Here is a 19,095-nt window from a genome sequence, read left to right on the forward strand (position 1 = left end):
TTATCACCTTAATTGCAATAGTCATAGTAGGTGGAAAAAAAAGTCACCACTTCCTGGTTGTGAGACCTTAGGGAAATCCCTCTGAGCCTCATCGTCCCCTTCTGCAAAAACATTAGCCTCACAGAGATACTTGTGAAGGAGAAAACATACAGAAATGTGCTAAGCACAAGGAGTGGCCAACAGATGCTTAGAAAATGGACCTGGATATTATTTATCATGAAAAGCAGTAAGTAATTTAATTTGTACTTTTGTCTACAAAGCATTCCATGTTCTTTATCTAATTTGATTCTCCCAGTTACCCTGTGAGATAACTGATAGAGCAGGTAGGAACGATTGGGAAAATGAGATTTGGGAGAAACCTGTGTATTTCCTTACCGGTGCTTACTTCTCCAAAGCTGATTTTTGAACCCAGGAAGTTGAATGTGAATTAGAGAACTCTTGTCAGATCCAATTACTTATCAGTTGATTATCTAGTTTGTGAAGAGGACAGGTTTTCCTCTTCCGTACACCTCAATTTCTGCCTTGTCATATATTTTCCTTCTATTACAATAGTCAGCTTCTTCATTGTGAAGATGGCTTCATAATAAAAATGAGGGCAATTCAGTCGATTTAGCTTCTTTTTTGTAGAGCTTTGGAGAGAATCGGAGTAGGAAAAACGTCTGAAAATATTTATGTGAGTTTTAAAATACTTCTTGACAAAAATATACAGTTTTAAAGTATATTAAATCAAAGAAATTGTCATGAAGTAGAAGTTACAATCTCAGCTGCACTTTTTTTTTAAAGAAATAGAACACTTTGCTTGAAGAAGATGGGATTCACTGGGGTTATGACAGCTGTTGTTTACTATTTGTGTGCACGACAAGCGGAAAAAAATTTATTTTGCATACCAAGTGGTACACTGGCTCCATGTAAGAAAGGAATGATAAGGAGGGCTGGTTAAAGACTGAATGAGCTGATGAGGTAGCAATGAGTTCCCCACGCCTGCAGAGGCTTGCCAGTGGCTGATTCCCAATCAGCTTCTAGTACCTGATGGATGGTTAAATAGGGGACTTTTGCAGTTCCTTCCAGCTCTGTTATTCCCTCATTCCATTTGAGATAATATTTTCAAGTCTCCTCTAATATATTTTTATAGAGAGGTCACAGCATGAGATGGAGTATATGATGTGACTTGTATTAGAGACTAAATTTTATTTGGTCTTATTTAGGCTCCTAAAGATGATTTAGAAAAAAGAATTAAAACCATAAAGCCATTCTCTCCCATGGCAATAAGTGTATTAAGTGGCACTAACTCTTTGCTTCTACTGCCTTCCGGTACCTATACTTAGGCTACTTCACCTGCAGGCTTGAGCCAGACAGCAAGTGCTGGGGACCAATTCTATTCTAAGTTGGGGGTTCAAGGAACCTCATCAGTAACACAGGGGGGTTCAATATGGAGACACTTTGCTACCGGCCCTGGAGCCCATTTCTCAGTACTGGGTCCCTCTACTCTGTGTCCTTGGTCCAGCAAATGAATCTGTAAAAGATGTTACTAGATGCCTGCATTGCCCACACCCTGACCCATTCTCCCAGCCACAAGTGATCAGACTGAGGATGGGCAGGCCAGCCAGTCCACTGTGGCCTGGAGGGCAGGGATGAGCTGCGACAGTGACATGGCTACGCCGAGAGTCTGGGAGACTGAGCTGTAAACTTGGGGACCGCATACAAGATACGTAGGCAGAGGAAGCTGATCAAAATGAAAAGGAGTAGGGAGAGAGAAAGACAGGAAAGAAGGGACCTTGAGATGACAGAGACAACTTGGCTTACGAGGGAAAGAGAGCAGCCTTGATTTCTGATGGGTTTTCTATTCCAGGAAGGCCTGGATGGAATAGAAGTGATAATACCATACCTAACATTTACTAGGTACTCGGTTTATACTGGCCACTGCATGAAGAGTTTTGCAGGGATCAGTTATTTTTTTAATTCTCACAGTATTCCTATAGCAAAGGTACCATCATTATCATGGTTTTACAGAAGAAAAAAAATGAGATTCAGGGAGACAAAGCGATTTGTTCAAGGTCATACAGTTCATGAGCAAAACTGGGACTGTGTTTCATTTTCTTATCCATATCCCTGTAACTACCAAGTTGCTCACTTCCCCCATCCGCAATCCCAGCCCCAAGACGTGGCTCTGGCTTCCTAGCTGGCTCTTAGAATCCTCCTGTCCTGCTCAGGAGCCCGGGCCCTGTATCGGAGCCTTGTTCCAGTTCCCAGTCACTGATCACCATGCCCTGCAGCCTTCCAGGCCTTATGGGCACTCTGCCCAGGCCACAGGGTGTCCTCTGGCGGTCAACACGGCTTTTCTGAGAGTAGAGGGCATGCAAGCAGCAGGGCCTCCCTACTGTGGTCCGCTCCCTTCTCGGAACCCTCAGGACACTGCACCCATCTGCTGACTCTATGTTGCCCGTTGCCCACCACTGGGTTGCCCTCCAAGCTTACAACCTGGGAGAAAGGATACTGTCTGGGTCCCAGCATCTCTGCATACAAGTCCAAACCAAGGCTTCTGATAGAGAAGGCATTTTATAAGATGGCGTTTCGGTCAGGCTTCAAAGAAATGCTGATTAGCATATTAAGAGGACTAGACAAAGATGAGTGATGACTGGCCAACCTCAGCCCCAGGTAAACAGAGCCCGACCTTCGCCACTCTATAAAAGCATCATGTTAATGGGCTGCGTGAGTTGAGTTGGGAAAAGTATATGTCAAAGCATTTTGTTGGTAGGAAAACAGACTAACTAGCCATCTCAGCTAGTGATTAAAAAGGTTTGAGTCAGATCAACTCCACTTGGTGAGGACACATAGAACTGAAAATGAGGTTTTAAATGACTGTGGATTTCAATTATGTCTGTGACTCTTGACCTCTTTATTCAGGACAGCTTAGAAGGGAAAATTTTCAAGTTTCAAAACAGTAATTTAGTCTTTCCAGGGATAAAAAATTAAAAAGAAAGAAAGAAAAAAAAAGAAATTAGTCATTCCAAAATCTGCCTATGGCTTGCTCTATGCATAGGATTCCTTCTACAAGAGTACTAAGAAGGTTTTCAGTTAGTTCTTCAGTGATAGAATTACAAGGAAAAGTCATTTCTGCTACCGTTCAGGTTCCCTGAAGCTCAGATCAAATGTTAGCTGAATAATTTCAATGCAGCTTCATTCACATCCTGGCACAGTGTACCATAAAATGTCAGGACTCCTTGGAATGGCGAAGCAAAAATTAGAAATCAGATTTATCTAAAAATATTAAGAAATTAAACCAGGCAAATATCTTTGTCCTTATTTTGTAAATCCAAGAATTTTCTGACAGTGATTCAATGTGGCAGCTGAGATTTCAGAATAAAACATTGGCTTCCAAATGTCCTACCTATATAACCGTCTACCACGTACAGGCCATTTTAATGGAAACTTTTAATTAGACTTTTTTTTTTAACCTCTTCATAACTTGTGACAAAGTCAGTTGGGGTTGATAGCACTTTTGCTGTATTTCTGACACTTCTTGTTTTCTTGGAATGGAATTAAATATGCAAAGTTTACTCTTTTACAGAAGACAGAACTTGGACTAGTCTGACCTAGCTAGATCACCTTTAACTATAAGCTTGTGGTAGTAAAAAGATTATGGTGTGAGGGTACAAAGGGGTTACTGGCACTCTATGAAAAGGAAAAATTTCATCACTTTCCCCCCTAAAGCAATTCATATTTTATAAAACACCTCTCCCTAAATAACAATCTTTTCAGATCTGGACACTCACAATTCCAAACAGTTGCATTAGATGTAGTTGTTGGAAGAGCATGTCACTTGCTCCTTGACCTAAGGGTGGGCTCCTCCCGTTCCCAGGCTGGGTCGCCCACTTTGCCCAGGTTATCCTCACTCCTGAGGGATGAAATACAGCTGTGGCGTGTTGTGGCTACCACGGCACTGATGGCTCACTCTTTTTTTTTTTTTTTTTTTTTTTTTTTTTTTGCGGTACGCGGGCCTCTCACTGTTGTGGCCTCTCCCGTTGCGGAGCACAGGCTCCGGACGCGCAGGCTCAGCGGCCATGGCTCACGGGCCCAGCCGCTCCGCGGCATGTGGGATCTTCCCGGACCGGGGCTCGAACCCGTGTCCCCTGCATCGGCAGGCAGACTCTCAATCACTGCGCCACCAGGGAAGCCCTGATGGCTTACTCTTCAACTTCTTGGCTTTAATGCCATCACACTACTCAATTTAGGGTTAAATGGACATAATTCAGGCAACATTTGAAATATGATCTCTCATGTCAACTTGGTTTTTTACAAACAGTACCTTAGGCATACAAATAATGCATCTTTACAACCAGAGTTTTTGGAGTGCCAGATGTACAGAGAGACTGGACCATCTCGATAATCTCTCATTTCTAAATTCGCAGTGGTACCCTCAATAATGGCCTCCAAATCAAACTTAAGCAATCTAAAATAAATTCCTTTCATTAATTTTCAAAAATGAAGACTCTGATTCAGAATCAATCAATGATTTCGAAATAAGAAGGACCAACAAGAAAATCCTAAATTCCAATTCCCAAACGTCAACATTGGAAGGTATGGAAGTGCTATTTTTTTCTAAAAGCATCCTTTCCCAGGAGTATTACTGGGGCCATCCAAACCTAAGAACATCTTTAAAATTCTAAAATTATGATCTTATATTCATAGCAGTGTCTGTCACATGACAAGTGCTCAAGAAATACAGAGTGAACATTTAATAAAACAATTATCAAAATTTGGGAACTTGAAGATATTATCAGGATCATTTTGTCCAGCCTTCTAATTTTCAGATAAAGTAACAGAGGTCCAGAGAGGTTCATTTACTTGTTCAAAACCACACAGCTAGTTAGTGGCAGAGTTGGATCTAAAACTCAGGATTCCTGACCTCCAATCCACTTTGCCCAAAGGCTCTTTCTTTTCTCACGTTCCTTATGCACTTGGATTTCTAAAGTCTGAAGAAGCCTGTGGCCAAGAGCTCAGGCCGACCTTAAGGTTCCTATAGCTATTCACTAACGAGAATACAGGTCTTCCCATATCAGGCCACATGACAGTGGGAATCTGCCTGCATGTCATTTACTGGTAAGTTATCAGCTTGACTTTTCCCTAGAAAACTACCTTTAAAGTACTGTTACCTTAATCTGAAATGTTTCGTTAAAAACAAATGGATTAGTGCAGAAATAGTTATGAGAGGCTAATTATAATACCTTACATTTGGATGGTTCTTTACCATTTATAAATGTGGCCTGTATTACCTTGTAGTCCTGTTCCTTTAAGTATCAGTTAATTGATTTGCCAGATAACAACTTCTTTTGGTAAATGAAGTCTCAGTGGTGTTGTAATGGTGAGAGATGAAGGTGCAGAACCCAGTAATGATTCCAAGAACATGGACTCCTCTTTGGCTCAGCACAAGAAGTGGTGGGTAAGAGATAAGGCAGCATATCAACAGAGAGACTGAGCAAGGGCAAGGCTACCTGACCCGCCTCTACTTACCTATGTCCCAGGCTAGCCTACTCTCCTGACCCCAGTACAGCCATCATTTATTTGAACAGGAGATGGCAGAGTCTGTACTTGTCCTCAGACGGCAAACATCCTGAATAGTGGTGTCAGCCTGATTTCATAGGCTTTCGGGTGAGCCCAAGGCAAAGAACAGGGAAAACCCTAATCAAAGATGAACTTTTACCCAGAGGCAAAAGGGTTTAGAGACGCCCAGTGTTGACTAGTTATCTTAGGCACCTGCTGCCGCAGGACCGCAGGACCGCCCCGCCTACCGCCCCATGCGCACGCGCAAACATTACCTGCCTCGGCTGGTTGACCTTTGCTCCTGAGGACAACAGTAATCGAATCACATCCAAATAACCACCTTGGGCAGCTAGGAAGAGTGCGGTGGCTCCATCCTGACAGATAGCAAATTGAAAGTGTTAACAATTCATCTTTCACATTTATTATAAAAGAAATTAGATTTTTATTTCCTCCCCTCCCCCCCTTTTAACGTGTGGCGTTTTCTTCATTGAAGAACCATTCTAAAACATCACACTAAGTCAGGCTGAAAGGTAAAGTTTAAAATAGACAGTTGTATAAGGATGAGTTACGACATATGTAATGACTGTTCACTCTGTAAAATCTTGGTCATACAGCTTATGGTACATCTAGCTGGAAAACTCAGGTTTTCCAAATAATCATCATTTTCCTCTGTCTGCATAGGTTTCTCATTAGCTGCTTTCTGCTTTTGTTGCATGATCTCAGAGTCCACCCTCTTGTATTTAGATTTAAAAAACATACACACTTAATACAATTTTCCATTGCAGTCCTTTTGTCACTGAGAGCTTAAGTGTTCATTAAAAAACAAAAAAAAATCTGTTAATAGAAAACAAAAAAGAAATCCCTCAAATCTATTTTGTGAGCTCTAATGAATTGGGAAAGAAAAGTATCCTTTTAATTAGATATTCCCTACTCCTTTCTCTTTCGTGCTCCCTTATCCATGTTCTCCCAACATGCAGTTCCTCTAAGCTTTAAAACACAAGATGCTTCCAGAATACCCACCCTGGTAAGAATGTCCATGAATTCTCTCCATGCCAGCCCGGCAGACGCCAACAATACCTATACACACAACTAAGCAGTCGTGCATAAAAAGCCCAAAGCAAGTGCTTGTTTCCAATTTTCTTCAGTTTTCTTTTTAACTGGGCCTGTACATCTTTTGGGCGTTTCTTTTTTCTTGAAGACGTATCATTGGTTAATTTCAGCAAGTACATCGGTCAGTCGAGAGCACACCTCCTGTCCAGGTGCTTACTTCACACAGACAGCATTCACAGGACAGAGTGAGCCTCATTACTTTCAGACCTAAGTGGAAAACTACTTAACCCAGCTAATTACCACCCCGCACCGTCAGGAACATTAACCACAGGATGAAAGCACCTTCCCTACAAGTCCAACCAGGCAGAGGGTGCTGAATTTCCAGCGGGGGTCAGCTGAGCTGCCAGACTGCCCTCAACGCAATCATTAAAAAAGTAATCAGCCTGTACAGATTCTTTCTTTGTTTTTGGCCGTGGCACTCGGCATGTGGGATCCTAGTTCCCTGACCAGGGATCAAACCCGCACCCCTGCAGTGGAAGCTCGGAGTCTTAACCACTGGACCGCCAGGGAAGTCTCAGCTTGTACAGATTTTTAAGCAAATGTTTGATATGGGGATACAATTTTCAGCTGTTCCTTACTGTGTTGCCACAGAAAGTCTTCCCTGCCCTTAGCAGCTGATAACTCTTAGGAATTTTCCAAAACGGATCTCCATGCATTGGATTTTTTTTTTTTTACTGTGCGTCACACATTTCTGTTCCTAGAAGTTTTCAAGAATCATTGACACTCCCTGCCCCCTGCCCTGTATTTCAACTGTTTTTAATGGAAACATTTATATTTGGACTGTTTAGGTAAGGGTAAAAGTCTTAATACAAAATGGAAGTTCTGGTGCATGAAATTTCTAGGTTACCTTATAACAGAGAGGAATTTACCATGGGAATGGGATCTCCCCAAACTCTACATTTCTAAAATTAAGTGTTGCTTCAAGGAGCCTTATGGAAGAATGTTATCTAACAGTACAAAATCTATACCCACAGTCAATTTGGATTGCTGACTATTAATGGTAATGCTATGAAAACAATAACCCATTTTCCTTTTCCAAAGACAGGGGCTCTTCCTATTCAACCTGCACATACATATACTCATACACACTCTCAGATACAACTTCACTATATACAGTTGAAGAAATACAGAGCTGCAGACCCCTGTTTCTCAGATGTGGCCACATGTCAGAACCACCTGTTGCCCAAGCTGCCCTCAGAGACTCCAGTTTAGTTGGTCAGGGGTGGGCCCAGGAAGTGGAATTTTTTTTAATGCTCCCTGGTTCTAATGGACAGCCAGAGTTGAGAATCATTCCTTCAGACCACAATCAAGTAGTTTAGTCACTGAACCAGGAATGCTACAGGTTCACAGAGTGGTAACAGATTTTGAAGTGCAAAGCCTAAGGCTAGTTTCTATGGAAAGAGGCTGGTGATTTGTCAGAGGTATCTGTGCAAACTCTGGAAAGGGTGTTCAAATGGAAAAGTTCACACCTACACATCTCATTACATGTCTATGAAAGTATAGCACCCCTGGGCATAGGGCTCATGTCTAGTGGTACAATAGCCTAAAATATGGTTCCTAGACAAATGGAAGCAGGAATTCTTCCACTCTTCACCATGAGACTGTCAAGTCACTTTATCTCCCCATATTTTATTTTTTCCTCCAAAACAAGAATAACATTTGCCATAAATTCTACGAAATTAGAGTGACCATTAAAAATGCTTGGGTAATGTGCTAATTGCCAATTAGCGGCAAACAGACCCACACTGGCAGTGAATGCCTTTCAGGGTCAATGGCGTGCATGTATTTCAGAGGTCTTCATTCACCCATCCTCACTTCTCTTCCAAATAACTTGATTTCTCCTTTTTTGTGTTCTTCCTTCCAAATAACTCTACAACAGGAGGACTTGTGTTGGTTTTCAGCAAGTCCATACACTGGGCTTGTCGTGTTACAAATAAGTATGTATCACATTATTTTTGAAGCTCTTAATTACATAGGTACATGAAATATATCATATGTGCAAGAGATTTAAAAGGCAGAGCAAAGATGGGTAAATAAGATTATGGGTTTCTACATAGAAAAAGCTCACCTGGTTAACTCTATCTTTTTCCTTTGATGTCTCAGACGTCACTTCTTTTTTTTTTTTTTTAACCCATATTCAAACTGTTCTTTATTCTGCCTAACATGCATTGATACAATTGTAAGCTGAAGGTCACCAAGGAATATTTTATTGGTTCTTCTGTTCTTTTTAGATCCATGAGATGATCAGACAAGAAATTCTGGAGCAAGTCCTCAACAGGGTTGTTACCAGAGGATCCTCCCCCATCACTCATTTCATAGGTATTGAACTTTGGAAGGGTGGATAAAGTTGTCAGGAACATTTTTATTTAAATGTCATAATGCTTTTGGTCCTGGAAAAAAAATTTAATGATACAGTAGATTGACATCTTTAATGACATCTTTGATTATGATGCCAGTAAAACAGAAATGCATTTATATTGTCTATGGTTGTCAAGAAGGAAAGGAGCGTATAACTAATGAGTGAAACTTCTATCTTACGTCAACTTTCTCTCTTCTTTGTTTTAATACTTCTCAGGTGAGTGCTGTCCTTCTACTATCACTCATTGACCTCCCATTCTCTTAACCCTTGGCATTCTGACTTCAGTACTGGTCTCTTTGGTGACTTCTGAGTGTTTTGCTCTTTTAATACACATATCCTAATGCCTAAATCCACGGGTCGTATCTTAATCACCAACTTTCTTAATTTCTCTATCATTCTACACTGTTTACAACTCCCCTGAAGTTCTCTGATAACTGTAATACTTTGCATCAGATGCCACTTCTGGCATCGGAATTTAGACTGCGATGCTATGTGTGATAATGGAGTGAGCAAGTGTCCCCCAAGAGCCCCCTTGAAACACACTCACATAAAGTTGGTCATGGATGTTGGCTCCGTGCTTCAGCAAGGTCTCCACCACCTTCATGTGCCCATACTGACTGGCGGCCAGAAGGGCAGTGCCCCCGTCCTGCGGTCATGAGAAGTATAAACGCGTTAGAAACAGTGAGAGCACAAATCTTACGAGCAGATGCTCTTCACATGGTGAGAACTTTGGAAAGGAATTTCCCATACATAATAACAAACTCACTTTTCCTCTTTTATCTTTTTTACTTTTTCTTTATAATCATGACAGAGTTCATCTTAAGGGCATCATTATGTTGTATACTGGGGTGGCTTGCTTGAGATACATTACAGCTATTTGCTAAGTTATTATAATTAATTTAGAAATTTCTCATGTCAAACGCAGAATCATCTCTTTGCCTCTCAATAAAGGAAACAGAACAGGAAGTCTGGACCAATCAGTTGTGTCTTGGAATCACCAGAATCATCTCCTGTGGTCTCACCAGAGACCCAACTGACAAACATTGGCTTCTCCCCGTGGGTCCACCCAGTTGTAGGTCTCTGAGATTAAGGTGTTTTTAGGGAGTAGCCCTCTTGGGCCCCTGCCTTCATGGGACAAGATCTGCATGCACTGAAAGCGGGGATAACTGCAGCCTATTCCATGTGCTTCTCACTCTCCTGTTTTGCATTTTCCTTTGAACACGTGCCAATTTGTCCAGACCTCTTTTAAAACATGGGCGCTAGGACTCAACAGAGCACTGCAAAGTAGATGTGGCCTGATGGGACATTCCTTGGTTCCATCTCCTCTACTTTTATCTCTGTGCCTAAATTAGAATTAGCTTTTAAGCCAACCACACCAAATACTGACTCACTGAGTTTGTGGTCAACTGAAACCCTTTCTTTTTTTTTTTTTTTTTGGCTGCATTGGGTCTTCATTGCTGCGTGTGGGCTTTCTCCAGTTGCGGGGAGTGGGGCTACTCTGCATTGCAGTGCACGGGCTTCTCATTGCGGTGGCTTCTCTTGTTGTGGAGCACAGGCTCTAGGCACACAGGCTTCAGTAGTTGCGGCACACGGGCTCAGTACTTGTGGCTCGTGGGCTCTAGAGCGCAGGCTCAGTAGTTGTGGCGCACGGGCTTAGTTGCTCCGCGGCATGTGGGATCTTCCTGGACCAGGGCTCGAACCCGTGTCCCCTGCATTGGCAGGCGGATTCTTAACCACTGTGCCACCAGGGAAGTCCGTGAAGCCCTTAATGGTTTTTCTCAGGTGCTGGGCTGAGGCTTTCTTTTCCCATCTAGGATTGTTGTGTTGTTTCTTTGGCTCTGTGAATGGGTACGTGGACATTTGAGCCAACTGTAAACAATCGAAGAACGTGGAATCTGGTTCTAAAATACAAGTCATAGATATAAGATAGGGTGGTTTCTAAATGTGGGCATAGAGTGTTTATTCAAAATGGCTACCCTCGCAGCCGCACCCTCAGATTCAGTAGGTCTGGAGCGAGGCCCAGAAAGAGGCATTTGACCAGCCATGGGAGGTGACCGAGAGGTGCCGGAGGCAGGTGGGCCTCCCTTGGAGAAACACTGCTGCACATGGTCCCGCATTCACAGGCAGGCAGGGTGCTGGGGGATGCACATGGCTGAGTAAGGCTTCAGCAAGGGCCCGGCTGTGTGGTGGGAAGAGCTGCACTTTGAAGGGTGGGGAATGGAGGAGAGAGACTGGAGGGCTGAGGCTGGTGGGGGTGGGTGGAGGTGGAGGCGGGTGGGCATTAAGAAGTTGCTTATTAAGCTATTAGCAGCAACGAGCACCAACGTTTCCAAGTTTTGTTGTGTCAATCTTCCCAGCTTTTTGCCTAATGGGTTTAGAGAACAGATAAAACATGATGATTGTCATAGAAGAGCTGATACATTTTATTTTAAAAAACACATTTTTGGAGATGTAGGTTCAATTACAATGAGAACAGTTGACACAAAGTCAGTTTGGTTTTTCTTTCTTTCTTTTTTTTTTTTTGCCGTACGCGGGCCTCTCACTGTTGTGGCCTCTCTTGTTGTGGAGCACAGGCTCCGGACGCGCAGGCTCAGCGGCCATGGCTCACGGGCCCAGCCGCTCCACGGCATGTGGGATCTTCCTGGACTGGGGCACGAACCCGTGTCCCCTGCATCGGCAGGCGGACTCTCAACCACTGCGCCACCAGGGAAGCCCACAGAGTCAGTTTTGATGACAGGATCATATTAAAACTCAAAGCCTCCTGACACTGTCTTCTTCCCATGGAAAACTCTTGGCCACCTGCAGTTGACCTAATGGAAACATGTGGAACTGCTCGCCCTGGGTCCCATGTTCCGTGGATTTCTGGGACAGTACAAAATGGCTCAAAGGCCAGCATTAACTTGTTAGCCAAGAAGAACGAAGCAGCCATGTGGTCACACACGATCATTTGACGTAGTTCAGAGTTGAGTCAGGTTTGTAGAACTTTTTATTTTTAGTTGTATCGCTTTTATAATTAAAAATAAAATGATATTTAATATAAAATATGGTACACATGTATTTTGGATTACTGTATATTATATTCAGCATGTCTGGAGGCATGTACACAGTCCAACAGTAGGTTTTAGAAAAGACAGAAACCCTTTCTGAAATTCAGATCTACTTAATAGTGTTTTAACAGGAAAAAAAAACTCCACTGGAAACCGCCTTGATATCAAAATATCACATACAATAAATTAAGAAAACCTAAAAGTTTCCAACTAGGGCAAATTTTCAGGAATTTTTTATGACTGAAGTAATTTTTTATGACAGAAATAAGTTTTCAATTACAATGTGATGGCAGTTCAAATTCTTCTACTACAAAGCATTATCATGAAAGGTCATGTTGTGAACACAGAATTTATCTTTCTGCGGCCTCAGTTTTCTTATCCACATGTCAAACATGAAGAATCAATGACTTGTTCAAAGGAAGAACCCCAATTCCTTGCCCAACTATATAAACTGTAATCATATATATTTCAGTGAGGACATTTCAGAAAGTAAACTGTCTGCCAAACCCTCCTTAGAAATCTCTCAGATTCACTAGGATTGGCTTAATACTTCCAACAATTCCTATCATAGTACTGGGATTAACCTCGAAGCAGAAAAAAGCATATGAAAACAGGGAAAGTTATAAAGCACCTGCTACTGTATCCATCCTGATAACAAAATTTAGTGTCCCAGAGTAGAAAGTTACCAGTACAAGAAAGAATCTAAGCAATTCCACCCACCCTGCGTTCTCCAACTGTGAGCCCAAAGTTAAAATGTCGTGTTTTGAATTGGATTCCTAGGACTACCCCTGAATCATTACAATTTAACCTTGTGAAACCCACCTTCTTAGGCTTGAAAATCTTGTAAAAAGCAAAGCAAAAATTCATACTATAGATGAAGAGAAATGAAAACTCATGACTGCTGAAATTCTTCAACAAGGTATAAAATCAAGAAAATTCTCTTACTTTGGTCCTAAATTCAGTGGATGCTCCAAATTCAAAGAGAAATCTCACAACATCATTATGTCCTTGTTGAGCAGCAAAGAACAGGGCAGTTGTACCTGACTGAGAGAGAGACAGAGGCTGGTTTTAAAAGATATTTGGTTACATTACATTTGATTTATATGCTTGTAATCAAAACAAAACAAAATCCTTGCATATAAACTTCCAGGCTAGGAGGGGGCTATATTTGAACAGACTGTATTCCTTGTTCAGGTAAGTGACCAGTGTGGAGGCTGCTGGGTTCCAGAAATGTTAAGATGTAACAAGGTCTGGAGGAGGAAACTGGGCTAGAATAGGAAAACTCTCATCTTTTTTGGCTGCCCTGTGCACATGTGGGATTTTTGTTCCCCGACCAGGGATCAAACCCGTGTTCCCTGCAGTGGAAGCGTGGACTCCTAACCACTGGACTGCCAGGGAAATCCCTCACCTTCTTAATAGACATGCATTTTAGAGACTACCAAAGTGTGCAAATGCTATGTGTCTAGAGAGCCAACTAAAGGAAACAATGGCAGGTCCATCTTCAGGAGACAAATATTCTGATATTGCAAAATGGATTACAGATGAACCGAGGAAGTCTGCTCTAAGTGTCAGTTCCACAGCACTGCCAGGCACTCTCTTCCAGCTTCCAAGACATGCGGGGTGAGGTCAGGGCCTCTCTTTGGCTATCTTTCCAGACTGACCTGGCTCAGGGAATTCTGGGGGTCACCGGGGACCTACACGTCATCGTTATTTGCACCACACAGGTTACCTCTAAACCCAACACGCTTAAGTCCTCAAGGGCCACTGTGTTCAATGCACAATAGTTTTCACCTCCAAGAACATTAGTTGAGCAGTTGGAACCAAACAGATAAAATATAAAGACCATAAAAACCATACTTTGGGTGGAAGTCAAACAAACGTTTCTCTTCTTCTCCCAGCTTCTCTCCGTTTTTCTTAAGAGATTTTTGTGTATGTTGAACTAGGCCTTCACAATAAAGTCTTTGAGTAAGCAGATCTGGGCTGTATTGTTTTTATTAGAGAAAAATCTGTCTTTTCTTTAAAGTTAAAATAAACAAAGGCTATAAAGCAGAGAGGAAAAATAAAACGATTAGGGAAGTTTTAAAGTCGAATTCTAAAGGGGCCCAAACATCTTCCTTCCGGAAGAAAATCAGCTGCTGAAGTGAAAATGACCTAAAACAATGATTCGATGTTGTGGAAATTACTCAGAAGAATCTGTCCGGGAGGAGACTGGATGGATTTCCTGTAGTCTCTGTACTGCTCCTCTCAAGGCCCAGGCTTGCTGATCCGGGGCTGTGGAGAACCAGTGTCCAGATGCTATCTATCAAGGGTCATTCTCCCACGGTCCACAGCCAAGGTGACACCCAGAGGGGAGAGGGAGGGACTTCTAGATGCCCCCAGGAAAATGCAGACCTTACACATGGTGTGTCTTACTTTTCTCCACTCAGGGATGGGGGTCCAGCCTGGGAGAAGGGTGTTTTGCTTGATGAAAGTTGGGTTGGTGAATCATCCTTTCTGAAACACCTGCAGGTCAGGGCCTCTGATAAGAGTGGATCAAGGAAAAGCAAGCACTCCTGTCTGCTTTGGAGCTTGCCCCTGTATGCCCACCTCGGGTCTGAGTCTCTGTGGACTGAGGTCACGTTCACTCTAGGTGTGACCTTGGATGTGTCTCCACAAAGGTGAACTCACCAGGCCCTAGACTGGCTTGGAAATACATGCAGCCTCCCCAGGCCTGAATCTCCAGCCTCCCACTGCCCCTCTGCATCGGACTGAGAATGGATCCTCTGGCTAGACAGGACTCCTGAGATGGCCCTTGAACGACTGTGTCAACAGGCTCACATTTTAGTCCGATGTTCACCACATGCCTTTTGGAGAGAGAACTTATTTAACTCATGGCTGGTCAGAGAAGCCCTTTGCAAACATAGTTTGGTGAGAATGGCTGAGGTAGGCTAGCCAGTGAGCCTAGCTAACAGTGGGTGACCCAATCCTTCTAAAAATATAATGATCTCTATGAAAATCCTATACCTTCTATAGCATCTCATCCCAAGGGAAGAAGGAAGAAGCGATTTAGGCTCAGGGCAAAACATATGGGTGTTTAAGGAATGTGGTTGGAGGTTTTGTTATGTCAGATGTAACATGGGCCTAGAAGATTTGTTCAACTGAAGTACAACCAACAGTCCCTCCCTGGGCCTTATTTAGATGCAGTCTGCAACCTGGGCTTTAATGTCATATAGGAAAAAAGCAATGATTACAGTCAGCCCTCCATATCCACAGGTTCTGCATTCATGGATTCAACCAACCACAGAAAGAAATATTAAAAAAAAATTTCCACAACCGCTATGGAGAACAGTATGGGGGTTCCTTAAAAAACTAAAAATAGAGCTACCATATGATCTGGCAATCCCACTCCTGGGCATATATCCAGAGAAAACCATGATTCAAAAAGATACATGCACCCCAGTGTTCAATGCAGCACTATTTACAATAGCCAAGACATGGAAGCAACCTAAATGTCCATCAACGGAGGAATGGATAAAGAAGATGTGGTACATATATACAATGGAATATTACTCAGCCATAAAAAATAATGAAATAATGCCATTTGTAGCATCATGGATGGACCTAGAGATTATCATACTAAGTGAAGTAAGTCAGACAGAGAAAAACAAACATATGATATCACTCATATGTGGAATCTAATTAAAAAATGATACAAATGAACTTATTTATAAAACAGACACAGATTTCGAAAACAAACTTACACTTACCAAACGGTGGGTGGGGAGGAATAAATTAGGAGTTTGGGATTAACACATACACACTACTTTATGTAAAATAGGCAACCAACAAGGACCTACTGTATAGCACAGGGAACTCTACTCAATATTCCGTAATAACCTATACAGGAAAAGAATCTGAAAAAGAAAGAATATATGTATATGTATAACTGAATCACTTTGCTGTACACCTGAAACTAACACAACATTGTAAATCAACTATACTCAAATAAAATTTTTTAAAAAAAGAAAAATTCCATAAAGTTCCAACTTGCCATGCACCAGCAACTATTTACATAGCATTTACATCATACTAGATATTATAAGTACTCTAGAGATGATTTAAAGTACATGGGAGGATATGCGTAGGCTATATGCAAATACTATGCCATTTCACATAAGGAACTTGAGTATCTGCAGATTTTGGTATCCACGGGGGGTCCTGGACCCAATCCCCTGCGTATTCGGAGGGATGACTGTACTCTAGTCCTTTTTAACAATTCACTATTGTGAGAACTTCACATCTCTGTCACTGGCATTATTTTTTTTTTTTTTTAACATCTTTATTGGAGTATAATTGCTTTACAATGGTGTGTTAGTTTCTGCTTTATAACAAAATGAATCAGTTATACATATACATATGTCCCCATATCCCCTCCCTCTTGCATCTCTCTCCCTCCCACCCTCCCTATCCCACCCCTCTAGGTGGTCACAAAGCACCGAGCTGATCTCCCTGTGCTACGCGGCTGCTTCCCACTAGCTATCTATTTTACGTTTGGTAGTGTATATATGTCCATACCACTCTCTCACTTTGTCCCAGTTTACCCTTCCCCCTCCCTGTATCCTCAAGTCCATTCTCTAGTAGGTCTGTGTCTTTATTCCCATCTTGCCCCTAGGTTCTTCATGACCACTTTTTTTTAGATTCCATATGTATGTGTTAGCATAGGGTTTTTGTTTTTCTCTTTATGGCTTACCTTACTCTGTATGACAGACTCTAGGTCCATCCACCTCACTACAAATAACTCAATTTCGTTTCTTTTCATGGCTGAGTAATATTCCATTGTATATATGTGCCACATCTTCTTTCTCCACTCAACTGTCAATGGACACTTAGGTTGCTTCCATGTCCTGGCTATTGTAAATAAAGCTACGTTAATCTTATTCACGTGCAAAACCTGACTTACCTCTCTCTGGAGATTGATGTCAGCTCCCTGCAGGACGATCTCCTTCACACAGCCTATGTGGCCAGCATAGGAGGCGATCATGAGGAGTGTTGTGCCATTCTGGGTGGGGGAGAGACAGATGAGCAGTCAGGCCACGTGACACCAGAGAGGTGGCCTGGAGAAGATGCCGCAGACGTCAGCTCCTCCCAGGACACGTCCGAGCTGAGCGCAACATCTCCCGCAGTAAATAAAAGTGTCTCGTGAATAATCTTATAATGCACACCAAACAGGAAAAAGCAAAGTGACAAAGTGCTGAGGCTGGAATTTTCAATTCAAACATTCACTTACTTCCATTACCCTCAGACACGCAGTCCAAGTGAACCATGGTTACTGCATTTTGAGGCAGCAGTGATGTAGTGGCCTCGTTTTATGATTCCTGAGCCAAAACACTGTTATTAATGCAAAAAAGTGGGTTAAGTGGTACTAGTTGGTTTTCTGAGTTTAGAATTCTTTATTTTCAAACGGATTCAGGTAAAGATGCAACGAGAGACTACAGAAGTGAGAGTCAGGAGTCCCGGGGTCCATCTCTGTCATCAACCAGCAGCGTAACCTGGGGCACACTGCTCACAATTCCTGGGGCTCATTTACTTCAGGTTTAAAACGAGGAACTGGGTGATATGACTGCCAAGGTCCCTGCCAGCTTTAAGATTCAAGGACTTGAGACGTACCACCTGATATTCCAATTCAAGTGGACTTTTGTGGTTTAATTTACATTTGTTTTCAAGGGCTCGAAACTGTCATCTGAACCCCCTCTTCTGTGTGGTCAGCAGCCTGCTTCTGTGGAGAGGATAAGAGAGAGACAGACGGCTCTGCCTGTGAGGAAGCCTCATGAGGTACGGGGTGGTGATTCTTAGAAGCCTCGTGCTATGTATTCAACACGTCTGTGGGATTTTGTAGGAAGGCAGTGTAGCTGAGTGGTCACTGACAGTATGCTCCTGGGCCGGTTATCTGAGCTCTCAAAGGCTCATTCACCTCATCTGTAATGCGGAATAGTAAAAGCATCTGCCTGATTAAATTAAATGGGGAAAAGCAATAATTCAGGCGATGTGCTTAGCCTAGTAATGTTAAATATTCAGTAAGAGTTAGATGTTAAAATAATACTATGATGCCTCAGTAAATGTTAGATTATTATTTGGTTTTTGCTGACGCGTGTGAAAGACAATCCTAGTTTGGGGAAAGTCTTGTTTGCTATAAGTAAAAGTACAGGTAGAATCGAGAAGAGCTAGTGGCTTCACAGAAGTGCTTTATGATGCTCTTCTACCCCACGTGACCGCTTTTGGTATTTGAATGTAAGACCTTCATGTCGGCTGTACCACCTAGCATTCAGGGGGACTTATTCCTCCGTATTTTTCAAGATTAGAGTAGCAAACTTGGAGTTACCAACTTCCTCTCGAATGTGAGAACATTCTTATTCAGCATTCAGACGGAAGACTCCTTGATTTAAAGCCAGTCTGAACAGACAAGCTATGAATGTATCCTTTGCGTGAGAGATGAGAAAATTTTTTCATCATGGGTCACACTGGTCTCAAAATACAAATCAATCATGAGCTACAGGAATCACAGAGCACTTAACTTGGATATTTTAAAAAGAAAATAAAAAACAACAGGCTCATCTATTTTACAGTAAGGGAAGATGAATGAAACAAATAACCAAAATGCTCCTTTATACATTGTATTTCACTTCTACATCACGGTCGCCTGAGGAAAAGTCAGAGGTTGGGACAAAGGAGAAATAGAATACAAAGCCTGCGCGCCTAGAGCCCGTGCTCCGCGACAGGAGAAGCCACCGCAATGAGAAGCCCGCGCACCGCAACGAAGGGTAGCCCCCGCTCACCAGAACCAGAGAAAGCCCGTGTGCAGCAACAAAGACCCAACGCAGCCAAAAATATAAACAAATAAATTAATTTTAAAAAGAGGAGGGATCTGTGGATGTATTAAGCTACACAAAGCTGGAAGTCAGGAGAAGGTCATGGGGGTGTCTGAAAAGGGGTGACTTTAAGAAAAAGGAGTAAAGTGGTCATCAACATGGTCAGTGGGTGAGGCCACAATGAAAACAGGCA

The 19,095-nt window shown here is 42.4% G+C and overlaps 1 protein-coding gene across 6 annotated transcripts in view; it reads right to left on the reverse strand.

Moving 5' to 3' along the window:
* Positions 1-19,095, reverse strand: part of ANKRD29 (ankyrin repeat domain 29) — a 44,609-nt gene that overhangs the window by 13,511 nt on the left and 12,003 nt on the right. For all 6 annotated transcript variants that reach the window (XM_027127612.1, XM_027127616.1, XM_027127613.1 and 3 more), the window contains 4 exons: positions 16,997-17,095; positions 13,003-13,101; positions 9,558-9,656; positions 5,817-5,915 (listed from right to left, as the gene is read on the reverse strand). In XM_027127612.1, coding sequence (XP_026983413.1) covers positions 5,817-5,915; positions 9,558-9,656; positions 13,003-13,101; positions 16,997-17,095 — 396 coding nt within the window. The remainder of the gene's footprint in view (positions 1-5,816; positions 5,916-9,557; positions 9,657-13,002; positions 13,102-16,996; positions 17,096-19,095) is intronic.

Source organism: Aethalodelphis obliquidens, unplaced genomic scaffold (assembly GCF_003676395.1).
Source record: "Aethalodelphis obliquidens isolate GAN/ISIS:26980383/991018 unplaced genomic scaffold, ASM367639v1 scaffold32, whole genome shotgun sequence".
Taxonomy (NCBI): Eukaryota; Metazoa; Chordata; class Mammalia; order Artiodactyla; family Delphinidae; genus Aethalodelphis; species Aethalodelphis obliquidens.